A 26,921-nucleotide genomic window follows, 5' to 3' on the forward strand; every position below is an offset into this window, starting at 1 on the left:
ACCAGATGCAGTACACCATCACCATCAACTGATAGAATATGAGGTTTATACAGGTCACTTATAACTTACAAGGGACCAAATGGCAATTAACAAACATACCAAGCACCTTACACTTCATTGTCATTATGCTCTCAAAGACAACCAAGACTGAGGGAAGGCAAAATCAGTCGGAAAATAACTTCACTACAAAATAATCCATTATGGTAAAGAGTTTATCAAATGAATGAGCAGCACTGCAAAGGTGACTGTGAAGAAAGGATGTATGCACATCATGTATTATTTTGAATTTACCTCTTATGTAGGCACTTGTGTCTTGCGGGGTTATTGACTCAGAGGATGTCCCCGCAGAGATGCCTTCGGCCACAGGGCGCCCACTGTTTTGGCTGAGGGCCAACTGCTCAGCCTCTGTGAGTGGTGGTGGTGGAGGACCCCCACCTGTTTTTCGGGCCTCCGCTTTTTTTCTGTTGGCTATAACGGGCCACATTTGAGCATACAGAGTAAGCAAATATGTACTTGTAATGTGCTCAGATAATTTCAATAAGTGCTTACAGAAAGAAAATTAATGTAGCCTCTAACTGCAATTGATTTACATCGGACAAACAGACCAAGCACTATGGCTCATAATACAATTACACCTTACCTGTTTGGACTATATTTTTATATTTCATTTTTACTTGCTGCCAGGAACGTTTGGGGCCTGTTGGGTTGCACCTGCGCTCACATCACATCACAAAATAAAATGTATACAATAACAAATAAAATAACATATGATAAAATAACGTGTTAAATGGGTGGAAATCCCTAGATCAATGTTTAAATTAACACTCACGCATTGACTCTGTCGGCTATGTTTTGCCATGCATGCTCACTTTCTTTTGCAGCTGTGGCTGTGTTACTTTTTTTCTGCAAAATTTGCATGTTATCGGCATATGCTGCCATCAGAATTTCGGCCTCAAGCGCTGTGAAATACATTGACCGCGCCTTCTTTCCCTCCGTCTCCATGGTGACTCGCTTAATCTGTGCTCCGCTTATCAGGGCTTTATGTATCCTCGTCCGCGCGCTTCACTTGGGGTTAAAGCAACTCCGCGTTGATTGAACTAATTGTTATCAGCCTTTCTGAAACCGAATATTCCGAGTTGGACAGTTCGGGGTTACTCAACCCTGAGTATCGTTTTTCACTCTGAGTTTTCTAAACCGGCTTCCTGAAATAGGGCCCTGGTGACAAAATGTAGTCTTATCCAGGATATTGGTCACGTAGCCAAATACTATACTATAAATTACTATAACTACTTTATGCTGCACTGAAGCCACATTTCAACTTAGATAAGCATTTAGCAAACCACAAACTTTCTTAGCCATCAAGCTTAAACGTTACTCTTACCAATGGGTCTAAGGATGGCTAAAAGTAGGTGGCAAGGAGGGAGTCCACAATAGAGGTTTGCTTAAATAAAATATTATTAAATATAAATTAGTTTTACCTATAAATTAAGCATTAATACATTAAACATAAATTAAGCATAAAAACCACTAATAGGTTAATGCCAGCTGGAGTGGAAGAGAGAGTGAATATTTTGGTCTGGAAGACAGATGAGCTGATGATGCCAGCCAATCATCAATAAGACCAGACAAGGACTTAACAATGGGAGTTGAACTGCATTAACCTGATTACCAAACATGATAATTACTGAGTTTCATTATGACTTTTGATTGTTTTATAATCATCATTTTAAAGCTTTTAAAGCAGTAAAATGAATACTTGTTTCAACTGTTTTTTGACAACGGTTTTAAATTTTCCAGCTTTGGGAAGTTAAAATGATAGATTTATAGTATAAAAACTAAAAACTGCTGGGTTAAAAATAACCTAATTTGGACCCAGCGAACCCTGGCTGGTTTCAACTCAACAGGGTTGGGTTATTGGTTTGATCCAGCACACTGGGTTAGGCTAACTACCCAAAAATTGGGTTAATTGATTAGTGTTTAAAGTTAAGATTACAAAAAATTGTGTTGAAACTCGAAAGGGTTATATTACCATTCAGATTTGAGTTAAAACTAAATATTTGTTTCCCCTAAATTCAGCATATAAAAAATGGGTTAAAGACAATTAAAGATAATGATAAAAATAAATATAACTACTTTTATTGCCACATTATACATAAAATATGCAGACAGTGAAATTCGTACAAAATTTATCAAACAATGAAAGTATAATAGAAGCAAAACATTTATTTTATAAAGCAAAAGTATATTACTACAAATCAGTCTTGGGTTAGAACTACCGGGCTCTGTTTTAGAACAAATTACATGTAAAAACTTCAATCATTAAACCAGAGGTGATTTGGGATTTTTTAAGAAAGTTATAACTTGGAAACCCAACAAAAGTTAAGTATTATTTGAGTATTTATCACAGTTATTAATTATTAACGGATTTTAGTTCAATTATCTCAAGATAGTTAAAAACTCTCCTCCTCTCAGAATAGACCAAATACTCTAGATAAACAGATTTTAAAAATCACAAATGTAAATCAATAGAATAAAACAAAAAATTATTGAAAGCTTATCTGTATAAATATGTCTTCAGATTTAAAAAAAAATAGTTAGTGGAGTCTATACAGTGGAAAGAAGGTTAAAGAAAATTATGCGATCTTTGTGCCACTGCCTGAAAAGCAGTAACCTCTGACCTTAAGAGCTAAGATCTCCAGAAGAATGATTTTTGAGCAGTCAGCTCAGAGATGGTGAGCTTGACCATGTAGTGCCCTAAGAGTTAAAGCCAGGATATAAAAGCAAAACCTAAATTTTACTGGCAACCAATGAAGAGAAGCCAAATCTGCAGCGTTTTGCACAGTCTAAAGTTACAAGTCTGCTACAATAGAAAGAAAATACAATCAAATACAAACTCAAGTCAGAAGATGCGATCATTCTGTGGGTTCATGATAGAAATGAAGGTAAATTGATGTAAATATTCCTTTATTGAATGAGAAAATCATGACATGTCATAACTCTCTTTGGTCTGATGGAAAAGATCTTAGAGCTGTAAATAGGACAGTTTTTAATGGGTCTAACAGGGCAGAGATGAGATGCTACAAAAACAACATACTTATAAAATATCATTTGATAAGGTCGATTAACTTACCTCTGAATATATGTGGCATATAAACATCTACAGCAGCAACAAACACAAATCTAGCAGTAATATTTATCCATTTATCCAACATAACTGAGAAAATGCTGACAGCAGTTACCTGGGCTGTCTGCTATTATTTGAAAAAAATAGTCCACCTCTACTGGATGCCAGCTGATTACCCTGAATATCCAAGTTGCTATGGCTATTGTTAAGAGGCCATGAGTGATACAGAGCAGTGTATGCTGATAGGATTCTCATCTTAGGGATGGCTGTTCCTTTTTTTTTTTTTTGACATTCATGAAACTGGCTCAGTGTGGCGCTGGTTTCAATCATTATGCAGCTGCACTGTGTCAGGTTTCCTGGGTAGTTGAACCAGCGTTTTCAGTTTTGTCATGTTCAGCTTATTTTCCACATCCATGTTTTTCACTTCCAGTTTTCTGTGCCAGCCTGTCTACCAGTGTATTATGTTCCAGTTCATTCCATGCATCATTAGTTAGACTAAGTTCAGCCGTGTACTCACCTGTTTCCAATTGACGTCATCATTCAGCCTGTGTATTTAAGTTCCTCAGGTTCACCAGTTCATTGTCGTGTCATTGATGTTGTCACTGCTGTCTATTCCTCGTGTTTGCCTTCCAGTTCAGCCAGCCAGCCAGCCAGCCAGCCAGCCATCTATCTTCCCTGTTCTGTTCATCCTGCCATTGCAATAAACACCCTTAATCATCACTAGTCCAGCGTTTGGGTCTCCTCTACTCCACATCCACACAGCAACTCCTGACACACTGTTTATTAAGCTGAGGACGTCTGCAGTCAGCTGAGGCTGAAGAAGTCACTTCAAGCAGGGAAAGTTTCTCACACTGAAAATGCTGCATCCAGATGAACAGAGTCAACTTTCTTGGATAAAGATGAAAGTAAAAATATAAAAAAAAAACATGACAGAGTGTATCTGTAATAGTACAGACATGATGGACATTCAGTTTGTTTATTTCTGATGACCTCTGTGTTTTGATTATAATCTCTGAAATTCATTGAGAAGCAGATGAGTCGATGCTCTGCAGATAAAGTGCTCTTTGATTGAAGTTTAATTTCTGCTTCATTTTCTCAGGTCATTTATTTTAATCATTCCTCCTGGTTGAAACTCACTTCCACCTGTTAGCTCCTGAAAGAGCAGTGGATTTTATCACATGTGACTCTGCTTCAGTCACATCCCAGCAATGAGTTAAAGTCATTATGTTTTAATTTCAATTAATATAAAAAGTCAAGAAAGTACAAATAATGCAAGAATCCAAAATGTAGTTTGATTTCATCATAAAAAAATAGATACATTAAGGTGTTTAAATTACACAGAGAGGCAGAGTTTACACACTGTGTGTCTTTGTCTGCTGAGCTGTTTGCAGGTTTACCTCCATGTCAGTGTGGAGCTAAACTAGACAATAAAGTGCTGTGTACTCTTTTCTGTCAGGATAAAGTATAAGACAGTCTGTACACTGAAGTCCAGCCTGAGCTCTGAGGAAAGCAGCAACAACACAAACAGCTTAAAGTGCACAAAAATCTGGAGACTGGTTCATGTAGGCTTCATTAAAGAAGTGAAACTGTCTGATAGACTGAAAAGACCATAAGATGTGGATGAGTGCATCTAATTAAAAACAGACTCTTAAAATGCTCCAACCAGTTCACACTGAGTGAACAGGTCATCACAGTGTTGTCTTCAGTGCAGCAGTACTGCTCCTGCAGATGCTTCCTGTCAGATTTCTGTCCTGTAGACTTATCACTCAGACAGGCATCAAGGTGCACGGTGGCTTTAAACCTGGAAGAGAGGAGCACCAGGGACAGAGCCAAGCAGACGACAGATAACGGGACACTTTCTCTCTCTTCCGGGACGATGAACGGGATGACGATGCGGTTTCGTCCTGGTGGACCATATTTTGATGAGAGAGACTTAAATTCTTCCCACGCACCATCATATGGTCACAGAGGGCTAACGATGGTGTTTGGGATCATGCGTCCTCCCACTTTCTTCAGTGGGTTCCAGTAGTCTGGCAGGTTCAGGGGTTGATGTTCGTCAAAAAGAATTCCACTGTGGGAAACAAACGGTAGTGAAAGTCTTCAGTGGCCTCATGTGGCCTCATTTTTTCCTGTTGCAATGCCATAGGTTACATCAGGTGTGGTGGCACAGTTCCAGGGAGAGTACAGGACCAGGTCAGTGATGGTGGGCAGAGGCAGCAAACAGCTGGCTGGGATCATGGAGTCTCTGATTGCTCCATGTTTGGGGTCTTGACATCCTGGTCCATGTTTCCACTTCTTCATAAAAGATAAGACACAGAATTTGATCTCCTCCTCTGTAGGTGTTACCACTGTAAGCAGGAGTCTACCACATGGTCATGACTGCATTCAAGGAGATGTCAACATGCAGGGAGTCATTTTAAAATATAATAATTTATTTCAGTTCTCTGTTTAAGAACAATGTTCCTCAAAGTCCCAGTGGAGATGATTTGAGGACCACACAATTTCTCAACTACACAAGCTTAGAGGCCTGTTTCCAGGACGATCAGGCACCACTGTGTCGATTGCAGACATCAGCCAAAGGATCCCACTTTACTGACACCAGATGGTTACACAAATCTGAAATAAATCCATTTTCACACAAACAGGTTTTCTTTGTGAGGATTTACTTTACCTTTACAAACAGGTCAAACAACATTACCGAGCACAGCAGCAGTCTGCCTACAAGAATAATTTTTAGACACAAGTTATTTACCCACCATGGTCACAGAACACAGACCATCAAACTTGTACAGCAACATGTGGTATATGTGAACGATTACATGGAGACAGAATATGACATTATGGAACTTTTGAATTCATTAAGATCATCCTGACACAGAGAAGTAGAAGAATCTTAAATCTTCCATCACACACCTGGCAGGAGACTTACAGCAGTGACGGTGTGTTTACACAACAGATGAGAGTTCCTGTAAACCAGCTGATTTACTGTCAGCTGTTCAGCTCACACGTAGAGCTCTGAGACACAGTGTGCTGGTTCTGCTTCTTCTAATTTTCTAACCACTCTCTTGTGACATTTTGCAGTGATCTGTGGCTAAAAGAGTTCCTGCTGCAGAAACCTCGAAACCTAATAAAACCCCAAAGTGTTGATGAAAGCAACTTAAACACACAGTCATACAGAACTTTTAATACTATACTTTTCCTCTCACACACACTCACACTCTGCTGGTTTGTCTACATCATCTGTGTTTTATTCTGTGTTTAACCTCTTAACATTTTTTTAATATTATAGTGTAACCGAACCACAGCAGACCTGACGACATGTACATGCTTTGCAGCAGACTTTACACACACGCGGTTGCTGTACAAACACAGTTGGCTGCCGCTCCACAGCTCACAGCCTGACGCACACCATCCACAATCACAACAGTTGGCGACGTGTGATTGCAGATGCCTCTCAGGTGTGTCGGCCTCCCCTGCAGCGGCACCGCAGACCACACCCCGCCACATTTTGTCTTCTGTTGTTCACTCAGTTGCTTTGCTGCCACTTATCCATGTTTTGATGGGTTAGTTTTCTGCACTGTAATGGTTTAAAGTAAAGAATAATGTGTGACTGGTGCACAGTGGCTGTGGCTTAATGCTCAGAGGTAGCTTACAGCAAGTGAAGCAGAGATTAATATGATTTCTAGCTGACGATTCTTAGATCCATTCGCTGATTTTCCCTTTCATACCAACTTTATACCATCTAGTATAAAGACAGTGTACTCTCAGAGAGTGGAAGTATGTCTGGACAACTCATGAAACATCTCTTTACATCTTGTTGAATTCAGTTGTGTAGAGCAACTGAATTCAACAGCAGGTCAGCAGGTCATAGCCTGGACATGATGCATAATCTGTGCAACTTCATTAGCTTTGTTAATCAAATAGTCAGATGGTTGTTGGGATGATATTTCTCCTCTCCTTTCATAAATGATGAATAAATATATTCACTGCTAAAGGAGGTAATAAATGAAGGACTGAAGGTCTTTTCCTAAATACCTAGAGCATTCGTACATGTCACCATACAGACGCTTCCAGGTTTAACATGGCCCTGGATTGTAATCAGTTGGGTTCATTAAAGATGAACTCTCTTCAGTTATTAACTTAAACTGTCTCTACGCGGGGGAGACATTTACCACAAAGACCGCACGAAGACTATGAGAGTGAACACGTTCATGAGTACTGAACTGAGTCTGACTTTGTAAAGTTGTAGAGACACTATGGTGACATGATTATACTGTTTTTATTCCCCTTTTTCTCTGGAGAATGTGTTCCTGCTCTGTTTCATTCACTGTTTAGTTTTGTTTCACTTGTTGTTTACTTTCACTTTGCTAGCTGATTGTTTACGTTCAGGTAAAGATTGTCATGAAACTATGATAAGTTAGGAGTCACACTGGTCACAGTCACCACTAAAAGTACATACAAGTACCTGCACTAAAGTGTGTTTCTGTAAAATACCAGCAGCTTTGATCTAACAGTAGTGTTTGAACCATCTGACATGAGTTGAAGATCACTGGATAGAAATAAAAACTTTGTGATGAAATAAAAATAACAGCAAAATCATCAATCTGTCTATATATCTATATACACATCTATACACAAACACAAGTTTGTAACTGAGTTTTACGTTATGGTCTAAAGTGCATCAGTAAGTCCTGCAGACTACAGTTTCCCATAAATCATCTGATTTACATCACTGTTTATCTTTTTCTGATTTATTCTTATTGTAAACATTCATATACACCTGTGTGTTAGAACTAGTCAGGACACAGGAACACAAACCATTTTCTTCCTCTTTCATCTTTGTTTTATTACTTTCATTCTATTCAACATTTTCATTTTATTCTCAAACAAATATTCACTGTTTTTGTCCTTTGAAACAACTAAGAGATGCATGCTCAATAATCCAGGTAAGCAAATCTCAGAAAGTTGATTCTGTTCATCTGATAGTTAATATGCAAGCTGCTATGACTATTGATGAGAGGCCAGGAGTTATACACAGCAGTGTAAGCTGATGGGATTCTCATCTTAGGGATGTCCACTCCCATTTTTCACATTTATAAAACTGGCTCAGTGTGGTGCTGGTTTCAATCACTATGCAGCTGCACTGTTTATAAGGATGAAGAAGTCACTTCAAGGAGGGAAAGTTTCTCACACTGAAAATGCTGCAACCACATGAACAGAGTCAACTTTGTTGGATAAAGAGGAAAATGAAAATATATATTTAAAAAACATGAGAGTTTATCTGTAAAGGTACACACATAATGGACATTCAGTTTGTCTATTTCTTATTGCCTTTGTGTTTTGTATATAATCTCTAAATGTCACTGAGAAACAGATGAGTCGATGCTTCTGGTGATAAAGTGCTCATTTATTTAATGTAATTTAATTTAAGTTTAATTTCTGCTTCATTTTCACAGTTCATTCATTTTCATAATGCCTGCTGATTGAAACTCACTTCCACCTGTGAGCTCCATAAAGAGCACTGGATTTTATCACATGTGACTCTGCTTCAGTCACATCCCAGCAATGAATTAAAGTCATTATGTTTTAAACTACATTGATATAAAAAGTCAAGAAAGTACAAATAATACAAGAATCCAAAATGTAGTTTGATTTCATCATAAAAAAATAGATAAATACAGGTGATATCTTTAAATTACACAGAGAGATTTACCTCCATGTCAGTGTGGAGCTAAACTAGACAATAAAGTGCTGTGTACTCTTTTCTGTCAGGATAAAGTATAATACAGTCTGTACACTGAAGTCCAGCCTGAGCTCTGAGGAAAAGCAGCAACAACACAAACAGCTTAAAGTGCACAAAAATCTGGAGAGTGATTCATGTAATAATTAAATAAATTCCCCTAGGGATCAATAAAGTATTCTGATTCTGATTCATGTAGGCTTCATTAAAGAAGTGAAACTGGTTGATAGACTGAAGGCTACTTTGAACTACTGGAAACATCTGTGATTGTAATTAAACTCAAACATATGTTCAACATGAGTCCTGTGTGGGTTTCTTTTTTCAGAGAAACAATAAAACTGTTTTTGTGGTTTAATGTTTCTGAAACAGTTTTAAAACATTTAACACAGAAAAGATGATAAGATGTCGATTGAGTGTATTTAACTCAACAGACTCTTAAAACGATCCAACCAGTTCACACTGAATGCATCTGGTGAGCATGTCATCACAGTGTTGTCTTCAGTGCAGTAGTACTGCTCCTGCAGATACTTCCTGTCAGATTTCTGTCCTGTAGACTGATCACTCAGACAGGCATCAAGGTGCACGGTGGCTTTAAACCTGGAGGAGAGGAGCACCAGGGACAGAGCCAAGGCAACGACAGAGAACGGGACACTTTCTCTCTCTCCTGGGACGATGAACGGGATGACGATTCGGTTTCGTCCTGGTGGACCATATTTTGATGAGAGAGACTTAAATGTTTTCCACGTACCATCATCTTCCTTCAGAGGGCTCACAATGATGTTTGGGATCTTCCGTCCTCCAGCTTTCTTCAGTGAGTTCCAGCAGTTTGGCAGATTCATGGGTTGATATTTGTCAAGAGGAATCTTGTCGCCTTTTTCTTTTCTACGGTAAAAAACTCTGTGCTGTGGCCTCATTTTTCCTGTTGCAATGCCATAGGTTACATCAGGTGTGGTGGCACAGTTCCAGGGAGAGTACAGGACCAGGTCAGTGATGGTGGGCAGAGGCAGCAAACACTTGGCTGGGATCTGGGAGTCTGTGATTGATCCATGTGCCACAAAGATTATGTCAACAGTGTCTCTGTGGTTCTTCTTTTCTTCCTCATCAATTTTACTTTTCAGGAAATCAAACATGTCTGAGAGTTTTCTGAAGGTGCCAGACTCTGAATTTTCTCTCAGCCACTGCAGGACAGTTTCATCTTTGCAGTTTTCTGTTGCAAGGTTTATTAATTTTTTCAGCATTTCCCTTTTAGAAAAACAAACAAACAGACACACAGACACAAATTAGTGAGTGCAGACATCTTTGACTGGGTTACCCAACTGGGTACCCTGGGTTACCCAACCCCAACTGTTTAGTTCTGTTGTGATATTTTTAATCATAAAATACTTCCTACCATCCTGTGATAGACAACATGTCCAGCCTGTCATTATAGACTTCTAATCACTACATTGAACTTCTGCAGTGAACCATGGCTAATAGACCTGCGGAAGCTCAGCATGGAGCTAAACTAGACAATAAAGTGCATTAAAGTGCAAAACAATCTGGAGACTGGTTCATGTAGGCTTCATTAAAGAAGTGAAACTGCCTGATAGACAGCAGACACCTTTAAATTACTGGAAGCATCTGCAATTGTAATTAAACTCAAACATATGTTCTAATACGAGTTCGGTGTGACTTTCTTTTTAAATCTGACCTCAGCAAGAAAAACAACAACAACAAATAAAACAATTGCTTTTATAGTTTGATGTTTCCGGAACAGCTTTTTAAAAACAGACACAGAAAAGATGATAAGATGTGGATGGAATGCATTAAATAGACTTTTAAAATAATCCCACCAGTTCACATCGAAGGCATCTGGTGAGCAGGCCATCCCAGTGTTGTCTTCAGTGCAGTAGTACTGCTCCTGCAGATACTTCCTGTCAGATTTCTGTCCTGTAGACTTATCACTTAGACAGGTATCAAGGTGAACGGTGGCTTTAAACCTGGAGGAGAGGAGCACCAGGGACAGAGCCAAGGCAACGACAGAGAATGGGACACTTTCACTCTCTCCTGGGACGATGAACGGGATGACGATGTGGTTTCTTCCTGGTGGGCCATATTTTGTTGAGAGATACTTAAATCTTTCCCACACGCCATCATCTTCCTCCAGAGGTCTAACACTGATGTTTGGGATCATGCGTCCTCCCACTTTCTTCAGTGAGTTCCAGTAGTTTGGCAGGTTTGGGGGTTGCTGTTTGTAAACAACAGTTACACTATGGAAAAAAAACGGTAGTGGAAGATTACGGTAAAAAACTCTGTGCTGTGGCCTCATTTTCCCTGTTGCAATGCCATAGGTCACTTCAGGTGTGGTGGCACAGTTCCAGGGAGAGTACAGGACCAGGTCAGTGATGGTGGGCAGAGGCAGCAAACAGCTGGCTGGGATCATGGAGTCTCTGATTGCTCCATGTGCCACAAAGATTATGTCAACAGTGTCATCATGGTTCTTCTTTTCTTCCTCATCAATTTTACTTTTCAGGAAATCAAACATGTCTGAGAGTTTTCTGAAGGTGCCAGACTCTGAATTTTCTCTCAGCCACTGCAGGACAGTTTCATCTTTGCAGTTTTCTATTGCAAGGTTTATTAATCTTTTCCTTTCAGCAGAGCTCCTGGGACTTTCAGGGCGACACGCATCAGCCAGCCTTTTCCTTTTATAAAACAACAAAAAAAATAAATCTTTTTTTAGCAAGTGCAGAAAGCTTTGACTGGATCACTGTGATACTAAAGAGAGTGAGGTCATATATGAGCACTAGGGGAGCAACAATACTCGTATCGATATTGAACCGTTCGATACAGTGCTTTCGGTTCGGTACGCATATGTATGAACAATACAAAATAAATTTTTAATTTGTTTTATCAATTTTCCTTCTGACGATGCTGTCTGTGTTGAGCGCTCAGTGGATCTGCGCTCGACAGTGCAGCCTATGCGGAGTAGTCGACCGCAGATTCACTGAGCGCAGGGCAAGCTAGCGAGACAGAAGTTAAGCTCTCCTTGCAACATGGCAAATTGAACCTCCCCCACCCTCATTCAGATCTGGCTTTTGGAACTATTTTGGTTTTCATGTGACGTATGACCCTGAAGGTAAGCGAGTCATGGACTAAAGTAAAATAGTATGTTGGATGTGCCATGCAATGCTCAATTACATGGGTGGGAGCTAGTGTGTTAGCGCAGTTAGCTCGTTAACGTGTTGGCCGTCTAGCCCCATGCACGGGCGATCCGCGGCGATCCGCGGTAGCTCGTTAACGGAGATTTGCCGTGTTGTGGCGTTAATGTCATTTCAACGAGATTTACGCTGACAGCACTAGTGGGAACACAACAAATATGACTGCACATTTAAACCGACATCATCCTAGTGCAAAGACAAGTGGAAGCAGACAAAAACAACAAGCACGCATGCTACAAACTTTACCCGAGTCATTTAGACAGCCGTTAGCACAGGATTCTTCTTATGGGGACCTGATATGTTTAATATGCTGCTGAGAATATAGCCCAGAAGAAGCGTATAGTATAGTTTTTATTTTGGAAAGAGCCATTTCTCTGTAATAAACTCTCTTTTCCAAAGATGAGTGATTCCTCAATCGGATACAGGGCTCGCAAAATTGCCTGCCCGACATCACGGGGCTAGCGATTTTTCCAGTCGGGCTGCCAAAATCTATCTCTTCCCTGCCCGTCGGGCTATTGTAGGAAGGAAAAATATATGTCAATGCTTTTGCATTCTTTCGGAAATGTAGCTGGGTAATTATGTCATTGGCATCGGTGAGCCACTGCCAATATGTGACATATTGAAATCGCGTTTGAATTTGCGCTTGTTTTTTTGCTTTCACTTTGCAATCGCGCGAACTGTGTATAGAGAGCGACAGCACTGATTGGTGAGTGATGATAATTTGCGCACCAATTCCTCTGACGTTGTCTTATCAATCGTTAGCTTACTTTGCAAACATGACAAGTGAAATCTCCCGCAGCAAGCTTAAATATGTGAGAGGTTGATCGCGCAGAGAAACGCTGAGCTTATGTGAGTGCGTGTGTAAAAGCAGCAGGATATATATTGTAGCGGGTCAGGGCTGTTCAGGGTTCTGTTTGTACAGTTATGTTTTGTTTATGTTGCCATAGTGACGGGTGACGCCCTCTCGCTGCGACGGTGTGTCCTTCCGGGGTCAGAGGGCGCCCTGTGTGTTGTTGTTGTTGTTGCTGTGCTGTTGCCGGGCGCCCTGTGTGTTGTTGTTGTTGTTGTTGCTGTGCTGTTGCCGCGCTGAGCAGTTAGCTAGCGGCAGTGTTCTTCTGCAGATGTCAATAAACGGCTGTGCTCCCTGGCTAGCTCACGGGAAGCAAGACCAAACGACACCTCCGTCTCCTCCTTGTCTGAGCTCGCCACATTGGTGTCAGAAGTGGGATGATGGTGGCACCCCATGTTCTGACCCGAGTGACTTTTCTCCCGCCGGTCGTGACCGGCCGGTGCGCCAAAAGACGGCACCTGGACATTTGCAGGACTTTGTGTGGAGTAATGGGGTCGTCGGGGACGACTGACCCCTTAGGTGGGGGGCTATGTAGCGGGTCAGGGCTGTTCGGGGTTCTGTTTGTACAGTTATGTTTTGTTTATGTTGCCATAGTGACGGGTGACGCCCTGTCGCTACAACGGTGTGTCCTTCCGAGGTCAGAGGGCGCCCTGTGTGTTGTTGTTGTTGTTGTTGCTGTGCGGTTGCCGCGCTGAGCATTTAGCTAGCGGCAGTGTTCTTCTGCAGATTTCAATAAACGGCTGTGCTCCCTGGCTAGCTCACGGGAAGCAAGACCAAACGACACCTCCGTCTCCTCCTTGTCTGAGCTCGCCACAATATTTTAGTTCTGCTGAGCCAAATAGGGTGAAGAAGTGACAGCCAAAGAAAAGCTTACCACAAAACGGAAAAGTTATGACAAATCAGACTATAAGGCAAAAAGAAAGTGCAGCTTTATAGTTTCATGGACAAAAGAATTTCTGTGGCTGCAATATGACAAGCGAAATAACCAGGGCTGCACATATGTGGTCCGCAGGTGCGCATTCGCTGTCAAAATAAAAAATGGGCACAAGATAAGAAGTTGCAATGCGTGTTTGCATACATAAGATTTTCAGGAGGAGGACAGACATTTGTTTAGAACTCTTAAAGATGCCGAAGAAGCAAGCTCCTTTAAGCAATTACTGTGATGTTCCTCCACCTCCAAAGAAATGTCAGAAGGAGTCTGGACCACAAAAGAAGCACGTATTCTCGGAAAAGTAGTTGCAGGAGGTGAGCTGGCTTCAAACAAATGATGAACGCACAGAGATGTGGTGTGGAATGTGCCGTGAAAATTTAATAAATGACAAATTAAAAAGGCATGAACATTTTTTTTGTATCGAAAAAGTATCGAACCGTGACACCAAAGTATCGAACCAAACCGTGAATTTTGTGTATTGTTGCAACCCTAATGAGCACACATATGCAGATCTGTTGTGATATTTTTAATCATAAAAGTTTTCTGCCACCCTGTGACAGACAGAATGTCCAGCCTGTCACTATAGAGTTTGACTTTAGCTGAGTTTCACTTCTAATCACTACATTAAACTTCTGCAGTGAACCACAGATAAAAGACCTGCAGAAGTCGTGACTCTACATACTAGAGATGGCACGATACCACTTTTTTATGTCCGATACCGATACCGATATCATAAATTTGGATATCTGCCGATACCGATATGAATCCGATATAGTGTTTTTTAATCAACAAAACTGTTTTTTAAAATATCTTGCTGCATTTTGCAAGTCTGCAAGTTCATACTCAAGTTTAAAACAACAACTACACTAAAGCTATTCTGTTATACCTATATGCAAAAAAAAAAAAATTCATAGTTCAGCAATACTGATCAATCTAATAAACTTAAACCTACACCATCCTCCCTATTCTGGTATTTTAAAGAGTACTTAGCGTAAATATTAAGCAACCTAACTAATAGGGTTCCAACTCCCAGCAACAACATAAATAAATAAAAAATAGGGAACCACCCCTCACGCTCCACCTCATGATGCTTAATCGACGTAATCAACCTTAATTTGATGCAGTGTGAAAAAAAAATGCACAGAAATCAATTATTTTTCAAGAAATATTAAATAGATTCAACATCTTTCTTCAACAAAATTGCAGACTGCACAGATGGTACCTTCCCAAAGAAAAAAGTACTATAGCTTACTAGGGTATTGGTATATATATTAGACTTAATAGTCACCATATACAGTAATTGACTTCTATTCATTTTACATCAAATTAAAACTTTGGGTGTCAGATAATTATTTATTAAAAGCTAGACATTTTAAATGAGAATAAGAAAGAAAAGTATGTCTTTGTGCCCCCTTTTCCCTGTTCATGCCCTATCGGCCCCCCTGGCTAAACTTTGCTAGATCCGCCCCTGCACAGTTACCAGCCGTCAGCTACGTAGAAAAAGATCCTGGTGTAGAAAGTAATATTAAATAAATCCTAACAACAGCTTATCAAGCTTAAACGTGCTGCTGTTGTTCAGCCGCTGGTTTCCTCTTTCTGGCGCAAAGTGGACCAAAAACAAACAAGAGACACGGACTCGCGACAGAAAAGCCGATCAGCTGATCAGTTTCACGATTGAAGTAGCAGCAGGAGAGTGAGAGGCAGTCGCTCGTTAAGCTTAACGTGGGAATGCTTTACAAACATTCAGAGATGGACTTACACACTTGCTTTACTTCTCTCGGGGATAACTTTGTCGGAGATGAAATGCCGGGTTGCTAGCGAAGCTCCACATGCTATCCAGACCACCGACAGGTCCCGCATGCCACAGCCGCTCTATCACGTGATGCATACTGCTCCGACGTGCTAACTTTCTGAGGTGAGTTACGGCGTGTTGCAAGTTTTGTGAGGTGCTTTCGTGATATTTAATGGATTTTTTATTTTTCTCCGATATCCGATCCAGTAATTTAGGTCAGTATCGGACCGATACCGATATGTAATATCGGATCGGTCCATCTCTACTACATACTATTAGGAGAAATCAACAATATTCTACATTTGGACACCACGGCGCCAGCTGCTCAGGCCCAAGGCTGGAGCCCACCAAAACAACTCCCTGATAACGACTGTGTGATGACTATTCTTCCCATCCCATGAAGGACACCTGGATCGGCTGGAGGACTGTTTACTTAGCCTGATAGGCCGAAGGACACTGTCTCAGCTGAACTATGGACACGCACACACATACACTTACACTGATAAGCACGCACTCATCCCCCCTCCCTTCCCAACGCCTTCGATGCTTGTTTCCTGCGAGGGAACACGGCGGGTCTGCGTGCCGCGTTGGAATGGTAGCGCTGTGCAGGGCGGCTGCTGTGTTCGCTTCGGATTACTCCTCACCCCCCTCCCACCCCTGTGGCTTGTCATGTCTTCACAATGTTGTGATGTGAACATTTATGTGCTTTTTGTGCAGATGAGTTTTTTTTGTTTCCTGTTCTCATGCTGTCCTACCATGGAAGCATAGCATGAGTAGGGGTCTCTTTTTTTCCTCTTGTACTTTCCCCACTGTAGTGTATATTTCAATGTTTTTCTGATTCTACCAATCTCCGACCTGTATCCCCATGTAATGTTTGTGTTATATATGTACGGTCGGGGGGGGGGGTCCCATTTCACTGCAGGGCAACCTGCATGTGACGAATAAAAGCTTGATTGATATTAACAGAAGATTTGCTATAATTATAACAAACTCTGTGAGGAAGGATTTCATGTAAAAAATAAAATGGAGGCAGGTATGACCTCAGGTTTATCACTCAGCTCTCTTTCTCCTTTTTCTTTTAAAACTGGATTCATGTTCATTTGATTTCTGTCAGAGCTTCAAATCTCCACCACCCCATAATGTTCAAAAAGCCCCATTCAAAAAGTGGATTTAGACACAATTAATTTAAATAGGTTTCTTCATTGTACAGTGACTGAAATATGAAAATCTTTATTATCTTCCAAATAAATTTGTTCTTCAGAGACTCACAGAATTTCCGCTTGCATTTCCAACGCCTCTAAAAAAGCCATGGCTCTCAGAGCCATGATGAGTTCGAGTTCGTCTTTGTCCATATTCAGTTGATAATCAGCTCAGGAACACAAAGCAGCTCCTCCTGCGACCTGAAGAACAACCATAAGTCAAGTGTAGCTGTAGCACAGTGATATTATTCTGTTTTAAAGATCTTCAAAGTGAACAAAGACACGCCCACTCAGATTTACACTGTTTCTATTATTTTGTCCACCTGATTTTTGAGTTTAGCTGAATGACAGAAAACCTCTGTGAACAATTGAATGTCACCAGCTTGTTAAACTGAAGCCTTCATAACGTCTGCTGATCAATAATCCAACTATGATATAAAGTATGTACAGAGTGGATCACATAGATCACCAATGAAAGCAGCAACAACAATCACCGCACATGAAGACGTTAAACTTTCAGTCTGAATCAGACTGTTTGCCTTACCTGCCTTGGAGAGCACAAGTGAGTGTGTGAAGGAATCTGATCATGCGAGGTGTTCAGCGATCTTTATGTAGCCTGAATCAAGATCACAGGCAAATAAAAACATGATGAAAGTGAAAGCACAGACACCAGGGTAATCCCCGTTATTTACACAAAGAAAACGAAAGAAAAACATCTTAAAGTAAAATTCACTGCGTCATGTGGATTATTTATATTATCAGTAGTTTTTGTTTTTAACAGCCATTCTCACTCTATGGAAGTAAACAAATTAAGGTTCCAGCAGCAGCTCTGTGAGGCTCATTCATACCAACCTGTGAAGGCAGAGATACAAACACAGTAGAGGTTGTTCATTTTCTAGGTTTTTGCTAGTTTAGCTCTTTGGGGTCTTGAAATCATGGTACATGTTTCCACTTCTTCATAAAAGATAAGACACAGAATTCAATCTCCTCCTCGTGTCAGCTCTGTAAGCAGGAGTCCACCTCACAGTCACAACTGCATTCAGGGAGATGTGAACATACAGGGAGTCATTTTAAAATTATAATAATTTACATCAACCACTGACACCAGATTAATACATAAGTCTGAAATAAATCTATTTTCACACAGTTTGTCTTTGTGAGGATTTACTTTACCTTTGGAAACAGATCGGACAACAACACAGAGCACAGCAGCAGTCTGCCTGGTTTTAGACCAAGAAGAATAACAAGAGTCATTTATGGACACAAGTTAAGTTGAACAAGTAGAACAATTAGAGACAGAATATGATGATATGAACCTTTTTTTAATTCATTAAGGTCATCTTGACACAGAGAATTAGAAGAATCTTAAAACTGTCCATCACACACCTGAAAGGAGACTTTAAACCTCTTATCAGCTGATTTTACAGCAGTGACAGAGTGTTTACACAACAGATGAGAGTTCCTGTAAACCAGCTGATTTACTCTCAGCAGTTCAGCTTACGTGTAGCCTCTCAGAAACTGTCATGTCTGTGGGTGTTGGCAAACTTTCCCTTTCGGAGCAGTGGCCCGCCTCTGGACGTTTCCCCTCCATCGCGACTCCCATGGATCTCCCCTCCAGTGCTCTCCCTTGTGAAATAAACAAGACAAACCCTGCTGTTCATATCACACAATACCCACAACAAGCTGGCGCTACATTACTAACTCTACTCTCCTCCACTTCACACATCCTGCCCTGTGCCATTCTATTCAATATTTTCATTTCACTCTTTACAACTTTCACTGTTTTTGTCAAAAATTTTGACAAAATTCTGGCGACTGGTTCATGTAGGCTTCATTAAAGAAGTGAAACTGGCTGATAGACTGAAAAGACCATAAGATGTGGATGAGGGCATCTAATTAAAAACAGACTTCTAAAACGCTCCAACCAGTTCACACTGAATGCATCTGGTGAACATGTCATCACAGTGTTGTCTTCAGTGCAGCAGTACTGCTCCTGCAGATACTTCCTGTCAGATTTCTGACTTATCACTCAGACAGGCATCAAGGTGCACGGTGGCTTTAAACCTGGAGGAGAGGAGCACCAGGGACAGAGCCAAGGCAACGACAGAGAACGGGACACTTTCTCTCTCTCCTGGGACGATGAACGGGATGACGATGCGGTTTCGTCCTGGTGGACCATATTTTGTTGAGAGAGACTTAAATCTTTGCCATGCACCATCATATGGCCGCAGAGGTCTAACAGTGATGTTTGGGATCTTGCGTCCTCCAGCTTTCTTCAGTGAGTTCCAGCAGTCTGGCAGGTTCATGGGTTGATAATTGTGAACAACAATTGCACCGTAGGAAAAAAAAACAGTAGTGAAAGTCTTCGGTGAAAAACTGTGCTGTGGCCTCATTTTTCCTGTTGCAATGTCATAGGTTACATCAGGTGTGGTGGCACAGTTCCAGGGAGAGTACAGGACCAGGTCAGTGATGGTGGGCAGAGGCAGCAAACAGCTGGCTGGGATCATGGAGTCTCTGATTGCTCCATGTTTGGGGTCTTGAAATCCTGGTCCATGTTTCCACTTCTTCATAAAGGATAAGACACAGAATTTGATCTCCTCCTCTGTAGGTGTTACCACTGTAAGCAGGAGTCTACCACATGGTCATGACTGCATTCAAGGAGATGTCAACATGCAGGGAGTCATTTTAAAATATAATAATTTATTTCAGTTCTCTGTTTAAGAACAATGTTCCTCAAAGTCCCAGTGGAGATGATCTGAGGACCACACGATCTCTCAACTACACAAGCTTAGAGGCCTGTTTCCAGGACGATCAGGCACCACTGTGTCGATTGCAGACATCAGCCAAAGGATCCCACTTTACTGACACCAGATGGTTACACAAATCTGAAATAAATCCATTTTCACACAAACAGGTTTTCTTTGTGAGGATTTACTTTACCTTTACAAACAGGTCAAACAACATTACCGAGCACAGCAGCAGTCTGCCTACAAGAATAATTTTTAGACACAAGTTATTTACCCACCATGGTCACAGAACACAGACCATCAAACTTGTACAGCAACATGTGGTATATGTGAACGATTACATGGAGACAGAATATGACATTATGGAACTTTTGAATTCATTAAGATCATCCTGACACAGAGAAGTAGAAGAATCTTAAATCTTCCATCACACACCTGGCAGGAGACTTACAGCAGTGACGGTGTTTACACAACAGCTGAGAGTTCCTGTAAACCAGCTGATTTACTGCCAGCTGTTCAGCTCACATGTAGAGCTCTGAGACACAGTGTGCTGGTTCTGCTTCTTCTAATTTTCTAACCACTCTCTTGTGACATTTTGCAGTGATCTGTGGCTAAAAGAGTTCCTGCTGCAGAAACCTCGAAACCTAATAAAACCCCAAAGTGTTGATGAAAGCAACTTAAACACACAGTCATACAGAACTTTTAATACTATACTTTTCCTCTCACACACACTCACACTCTGCTGGTTTGTCTACATCATCTGTGTTTTATTCTGTGTTTAACCTCTTTACCTCTTTTTAATATTATAGTGTAACCGAACCACGGCAGACCTGACGACATGTACATGCTTTGCAGCAGACTTTACACACACGGTTGCTGTACAAACACAGTTGGTAAATGGCCTGTATTTGTATAGCGCTTTACATATCCAGTCATCCACACATTGGTGATGACAAGCTACATTGTAGCCACAGCCACCCTGAGGGGAGACTGCCGGACACTGGCGCCACCGGGCCCTCTGACCACCACCAGTAGGCAACGGGTGAAGTGTCTTGCCCAAGGACAAAACGACCGAGACTGTCCAAGCCGGGGCTCGAACCGGCAACCTTCTGATTACAAGGCAAACTCCCAACTCTTGAGCCACGATCACCCCAAGTTGGCTACGTGTGATTGCAGATGCCTCTCAGATGTGTCGGCCTCCCCTGCAGCGGCACCGGAGACCACACCCCGCCACATTTTGTCTTCTACTGTTCACTCAGTTGCTTTGCTGCCACTTATCCATGTTTTGATGGATTAGTTTGCTGCACTGTATTGGTTTAAAGTAAAGAATAACGTGTGACTGGTGCACAGTGGCTGTGGCTTAATGCTCAGAGGTAGCTTACAGCAAGTGAAGCAGAGATTAATATGATTTCTAGCTGACGATTCTTAGATCCATTCGCTGATTTTCCCTTTCATACCAACTTTATACCATCTAGTATAAAGACAGTGTACTCTCAGAGAGTGGAAGTATGTCTGGACAACTCATGAAACATCTCTTTACATCTTGTTGAATTCAGTTGTGTAGAGCAACTGAATTCAACAGCAGGTCAGCAGTTCATAGCCTGGACATGATGCATAATCTGTGCAACTTCATTAGCTTTGTTAACCAAATAGTCAGATGGTTGTTGGGATGATATTTCTCCTCTCCTTTCATAAATGATGAATAAATATATTCACTGCTAAAGGAGGTAATAAATGAAGGACTGAAGGTCTTTTCCTAAATACCTAGAGCATTCGTACATGTCACCATACAGACGCTTCCAGGTTTAACATGGCCCTGGATTGTAATCAGTTGGGTTCATTAAAGATGAACTCTCTTCAGTTATTAACTTAAACTGTCTCTACGCGGGGGAGACATTTACCACAAAGACCGCACGAAGACTATGAGAGTGAACACGTTCATGAGTACTGAACTGAGTCTGACTTTGTAAAGTTGTAGAGACACTATGGTGACATGATTATACTGTTTTTATTCCCCTTTTCTCTGGAGAATGTGTTCCTGCTCTGTTTCATTCACTGTTTAGTTTTGTTTCACTTGTTGTTTACTTTCACTTTGCTAGCTGATTGTTTACGTTCAGGTAAAGATTGTCATGAAACTATGATAAGTTAGGAGTCACACTGGTCACAGTCACCGCTAAAAGTACATACAAGTACCTGCACTAAAGTGTGTTTCTGTAAAATACCAGCAGCTTTGATCTAACAGTAGTGTTTGAACCATCTGACATGAGTTGAAGATCACTGGATAGAAATAAAAGCTTTGTGATGAAATAAAAATAACAGCAAAATCATCAATCTGCCTATATATCTATATACACATCTATACACAAATTTGTAACTGAGTTTTACGTTATGGTCTAAAGTGCATCAGTAAGTCCTGCAGACTACAGTTTCCCATAAATCATCTGATTTACATCACTGTTTATCTTTTTCTGATTTATTGTTATTGTAAACATTCATATACACCTGTGTGTTACAACTAGTCAGGACACAGGAACACAAACCATTTTCTTCCTCTTTCATCTTTGTTTTATTACTTTCATTCTATTCAACATTTTCATTTTACTCTCAAAAAAATATTCACTGTTTTTGTCCTTTGAAACAACTAAGAGATGCATGCTCAATAATCCAGGTAAGCAAATCTCAGAAAGTTGATTCTGTTCATCTGATAGTTAATATGCAAGCTGCTATGACTATTGATGAGAGACCAGGAGTTATACACAGCAGTGTAAGCTGATGGGATTCTCATCTTAGGGATGTCCACTCCCATTTTTCACATTTATAAAACTGGCTCAGTGTGGTGCTGGTTTCAATCACTATACAGCTGCAGTGTTTATAAGGATGAAGAAGTCACTTCAAGGAGGGAAAGTTTCTCACACTGAAAATGCTGCAACCACATGAAGAGAGTCAACTTTGTTGGATAAAGAGGAAAATGAATATATATATTTAAAAAACATGAGAGTTTATCTGTAAAGGTACACACATAATGGACATTCAGTTTGTCTATTTCTTATTACCTTTGTGTTTTGTATATAATCTCTAAATGTCACTGAGAAACAGATGAGTCGATGCTTCTGGTGATAAAGTGCTCATTGATTAAAGTTTAATTTCTGCTTCATTTTCACAGTTCATTCATTTTCATAATGCCTGCTGATTGAAACTCACTTCCACCTGTGAGCTCCATAAAGAGCACTGGATTTTATCACATGTGACTCTGCTTCAGTCACATCCCAGCAATGAATTAAAGTCATTATGTTTTAATTTAAATTAATATAAAAAGTCAAGAAAGTACAAACGATACAAGAAACCAAAATGTAGTTTGATTTCATCATAAAAAAATAGATAAATACAGGTGATATCTTTAAATTACACAGAGAGATTTACCTCCATGTCAGTGTGGAGCTAAACTAGACAATAAAGTGCTGTGTACTCTTTTCTGTCAGCATAAAGTATAAGACAGTCTGTACACTGAAGTCCAGCCTGAGCTCTGAGGAAAGCAGCAACAACACAAACAGCTTAAAGTGCACAAAAATCTGGAGACTGGTTCATGTAATAATTAAATAAATTCCCCTAGGGATCAATAAAGTATTCTGATTCTGATTCATGTAGGCTTCATTAAAGAAGTGAAACTGGCTGATAGACTGAAGGCTACTTTGAACTACTGGAAACATCTGTGATTGTAATTAAACTCAAACATATGTTCAACATGAGTCCTGTGTGGGTTTCTTTTTTCAGAGAAACAATGAAACTGTTTTTGTGGTTTAATGTTTCTGAAACAGTTTTAAAACATTTAACACAGAAAAGATGATAAGATGTCGATTGAGTGTATTTAACTAAACAGACTCTTAATACGATCCAACCAGTTCACACTGAATGCATCTGGTGAGCATGTCATCACAGTGTTGTCTTCAGTGCAGTGGTACTGCTCCTGCAGATACTTCCTGTCAGATTTCTGTCCTGTAGACTGATCACTCAGACAGGTATCAAGGTGCACGGTGGCTTTAAACCTGGAGGAGAGGAGCACCAGGGACAGAGCCAAGGCAACGACAGAGAATGGGACACTTTCTCTCTCTCCTGGGACGATGAACGGGATGACGATTCGGTTTCGTCCTGGTGGACCATATTTTGTTGAGAGAGACTTAAATCTTTTCCATACTCCTTCATCTTCCTTCAGAGGTCTAACAATGATGTTTGGGATCTTCTGTCCTCCGGCTTTCTTCAGTGAGTTCCAGCAGTTTGGCAGATTCGGGGGTTGATGTTCGTCAAAGAGAATTCCACCGTGGGAAACAAACGGTAGTGGAAGATTACGGTAAAAAACTCTGTGCTGTGGCCTCATTTTCCCTGTTGCAATGCCATAGGTTACAGCACCAGTGGTGCCACAGTTCCAGGGAGAGTACAGGACCAGGTCAGTGATGGTGGGCAGAGGCAGCAAACACTTGGCTGGGATCATGGAGTCTCTGATTGCTCCATGTGCCACAAAGATTATGTCAACAGTGTCATCATGGTTCTTCTTTTCTTCCTCATCAATTTTACTTTTCAGAAAATCAAACATGTCTGAGAGTTTTCTGAAGGTGCCAGACTCTGAATTTTCTCTCAGCCACTGCAGGACAGTTTCATCCTTGCAGTTTTCTATTGCAAGGTTTATTAATCTTTTCCTTTCAGCAGAGCTCCTGGGACTTTCAGGGCGACACGCATCAGCCAGCCTTTTCCTTTTATAAAACAACCAAAATAAAAATAAATCTTTTTTAGCAAGTGCAGAAAGCTTTGACTGGATCAGTGTGATACTAAAGAGAGTGAGGTCATATATCAGCACACATATGCAGATCTGTTGTGATTAGGGATGGGTATCGTTTAGGTTTTATCCGATACCGGTGCCAAACCGGTACTTTTGAAACGGTGCCGGTGCTTAAACGGTGCTCAAACCAGTGCTTAAAGAATGGAGAACACAAAATTGGTCCAAAAACCTCTCATGTTTAACTGTTTTTTTGTAAAAAGATAACAATGTTAGCCTTTTCTGCAGCTATGGGGCATATATGGTATCACTCTTGGCTGGAAGCAGTGCTTAAACAATGGAAAAAAACACAAACTTTGTCCAAAAACCTCTCATGTTTAACTGTTTTCCACTTTTTCTTTGGTCATTTTAGCCTTTTTGGCCAGGGTGAAGGGAGTATCTGCCATCAAACAAGAGGACAGCCGCATGTAGCTATGATGATGTTTGCTAGTTCACCTTACATGCATTAATGTAATAACGTGGTTAGCCTACTCAGCGTAAATTACACACGAACAACATTAAGCTACTCACGCAGAGAAGCACGGCTGCTGCTGCCATCATCATCCTCATCATTTCTGCTACACTGGCAGGGCTAGGGGCCAGCACTCTCCTCTTTGTGTTTTTGGGGGAATGTTGCTAACTCCGGGTCTGATAACAGGCGCCACACCAGCAGTAGATGTGCTCGGTGTGAGGTCTCACAGCAAGCTATCAAATACGGCGCATTTCTCGGCTTTAAAAACCCCCCAAAAAAACACTATGTGTCGCCAGGTTTTTCATCGGATTTGAGGTGTTACCTCCTTTGACAGTATCACAGTATCAGCTTAAAGCACTTGTTGCTCCTGAGTTTGCATCTTTTGCTGTGAAGTACAGCCAGACTTTTGACTGCTTCGCCTTGGGCATTTTTAATCTGTAGCTCTGCTCTACAAGAACGTACGTACCTGGGCCCGCCTACTACGCTTGCAAAGGTAAAATGATTGGCTAGAATCCAAAGTGTATGACCTCTCAGGGAAAAAAAAGCACCGAAATAAAGCACCGAAATGTGCGCTGCTTTTTGGTCTGGTTACTACCGGTTATGTCAGAACCGGTGCCATCATGGCACCGGACACCGGTACCCATCCCTAGTTGTGATATTTTTAATCATAAAAGTTTTCTGCCACCCTGTGACAGACAGCATGTCCAGCCTGTCACTATAGAGTTTGACTTTAGCTGAGTTTCACTTCTAACTACATTAAACTTCTGCAGTGAACCACAGATAAAAGACCTGCAGAAGTTGTGACTCTACATACTATTAACAGAAGATTTGCTATAATTATAACAAACTCTGTGAGGAAGGATTTCATGTAAAAAATAAAATGGAGGCAGGTATGACCTCAGGTTTATCACTCAGCTCTCTTTCTCCTTTTACTTTTAAAACTGGATTCATGTTCATTTGATTTCTGTCAAAGCTTCAAATCTCCACCACCCCATAATGTTCAAAAAGCCCCATTCAAAAAGTGGATTTAGACACAATTAATTTAAATAGGTTTCTTCATTGTACAGTGACTGAAATATGAAAATCTTTATTATCTTCCAAATAAATTTGTTCTTCAGAGACTCACAGAATTTCCGCTTGCATTTCCAACGCCTCTAAAAAAGCCATGGCTCTCAGAGCCATGATGAGTTCGAGTTCGTCTTTGTCCATATTCAGTTGATAATCAGCTCAGGAACACAAAGCAGCTCCTCCTCCTGCGACCTGAAGAACAACCATAAGTCAAGTGTAGCTGTAGCACAGTGATATTATTCTGTTTTAAAGATCTTCAAAGTGAACAAAGACACGCCCACTCAGATTTACACTGTTTCTATTATTTTGTCCACCTGATTTTTGAGTTTAGCTGAATGACAGAAAACCTCTGTGAACAATTGAATGTCACCAGCTTGTTAAACTGAAGCCTTCATAAAGTCTGCTGATCAATAATCCAACTATGATATAAAGTATGTACAGAGTGGATCACATAGATCACCAATGAAAGCAGCAACAACAATCACCGCACATGAAGACGTTAAACTTTCAGTCTGAATCAGACTGTTTGCCTTACCTGCTTTGGAGAGCACAAGTGAGTGTGTGAAGGAATCTGATCATGCGAGGTGTTCAGCGATCTTTATGTAGCCTGAATCAAGATCACAGGCAAATAAAAACACAGTGAAAGTGAAAGCACAGACACCAGGGTAATCCCCGTTATTTACACAAAGAAAACGAAAGAAAAACATCTTAAAGTAAAATTCACTGCGTCATGTGGATTATTTATATTATCAGTAGTTTTTGTTTTTAACAGCCATTCTCACTCTATGGAAGTAAACAAATTAAGGTTCCAGCAGCAGCTCTGTGAGGCTCATTCATACCAACCTGTGAAGGCAGAGATACAAACACAGTAGAGGTTGTTCATTTTCTAGGTTTTTGCTAGTTTAGCTCTTTGGGGTCTTGAAATCATGGTACATGTTTCCACTTCTTCATAAAAGATAAGACACAGAATTCAATCTCCTCCTCGTGTCAGCTC

The 26,921-nt window shown here is 40.7% G+C and overlaps 4 protein-coding genes and 2 pseudogenes across 5 annotated transcripts in view; 1 reads left to right on the forward strand and 5 right to left on the reverse strand.

Annotated features, from left to right (window-relative positions):
• LOC146579369 (uncharacterized) overlaps positions 1–26,921 on the forward strand; it is a 128,122-nt gene that overhangs the window by 50,272 nt on the left and 50,929 nt on the right. The window lies entirely within an intron of this gene.
• On the reverse strand, positions 2,687–5,425 carry LOC146579371 (uncharacterized; annotated as a pseudogene).
• Positions 7,959–10,102, reverse strand: LOC146579372 (uncharacterized). The gene has a single exon (XM_085269335.1). It carries the CDS (start codon positions 10,100–10,102, stop codon positions 9,284–9,286), a length of 819 nt encoding a protein of 272 aa, XP_085125461.1. The 3' UTR covers positions 7,959–9,283.
• On the reverse strand, positions 10,211–26,115 carry LOC146579373 (uncharacterized). Of its 2 annotated transcripts, XM_085269315.1 has the most exons (7): positions 25,986–26,115; positions 18,335–18,459; positions 18,007–18,053; positions 17,686–17,866; positions 17,378–17,449; positions 16,904–17,034; positions 10,211–11,545 (listed from the first exon to the last, which is right to left on the reverse strand). In XM_085269315.1, the coding sequence occupies exons 6-7, from the start codon at positions 16,984–16,986 to the stop codon at positions 10,516–10,518; spliced, it is 1,113 nt and encodes a 370-aa protein (XP_085125441.1). In that variant the 5' UTR covers positions 16,987–17,034; positions 17,378–17,449; positions 17,686–17,866; positions 18,007–18,053; positions 18,335–18,459; positions 25,986–26,115; the 3' UTR covers positions 10,211–10,515. The 2 variants fall into 2 exon arrangements, with proteins under 2 accessions (XP_085125441.1, XP_085125442.1); XM_085269316.1 differs by lacking the exons at positions 18,007–18,053; positions 18,335–18,459; positions 25,986–26,115 and having other exon boundaries at positions 17,686–17,898.
• Positions 18,345–19,403, reverse strand: LOC146579374 (uncharacterized; annotated as a pseudogene).
• LOC146579375 (uncharacterized) lies at positions 22,142–26,114 on the reverse strand. Its single transcript, XM_085269326.1, has 2 exons — positions 25,986–26,114; positions 22,142–24,325 (listed from the first exon to the last, which is right to left on the reverse strand). The coding sequence occupies exons 1-2, from the start codon at positions 26,066–26,068 to the stop codon at positions 23,446–23,448; spliced, it is 963 nt and encodes a 320-aa protein (XP_085125452.1). The 5' UTR covers positions 26,069–26,114; the 3' UTR covers positions 22,142–23,445.

Source organism: Mchenga conophoros, linkage group LG3 (assembly GCF_057382185.1).
Source record: "Mchenga conophoros isolate Kocher_MC1m ecotype Shallow Benthic linkage group LG3, M_conophoros_male_GT1.1, whole genome shotgun sequence".
Taxonomy (NCBI): domain Eukaryota; kingdom Metazoa; phylum Chordata; class Actinopteri; order Cichliformes; family Cichlidae; genus Mchenga; species Mchenga conophoros.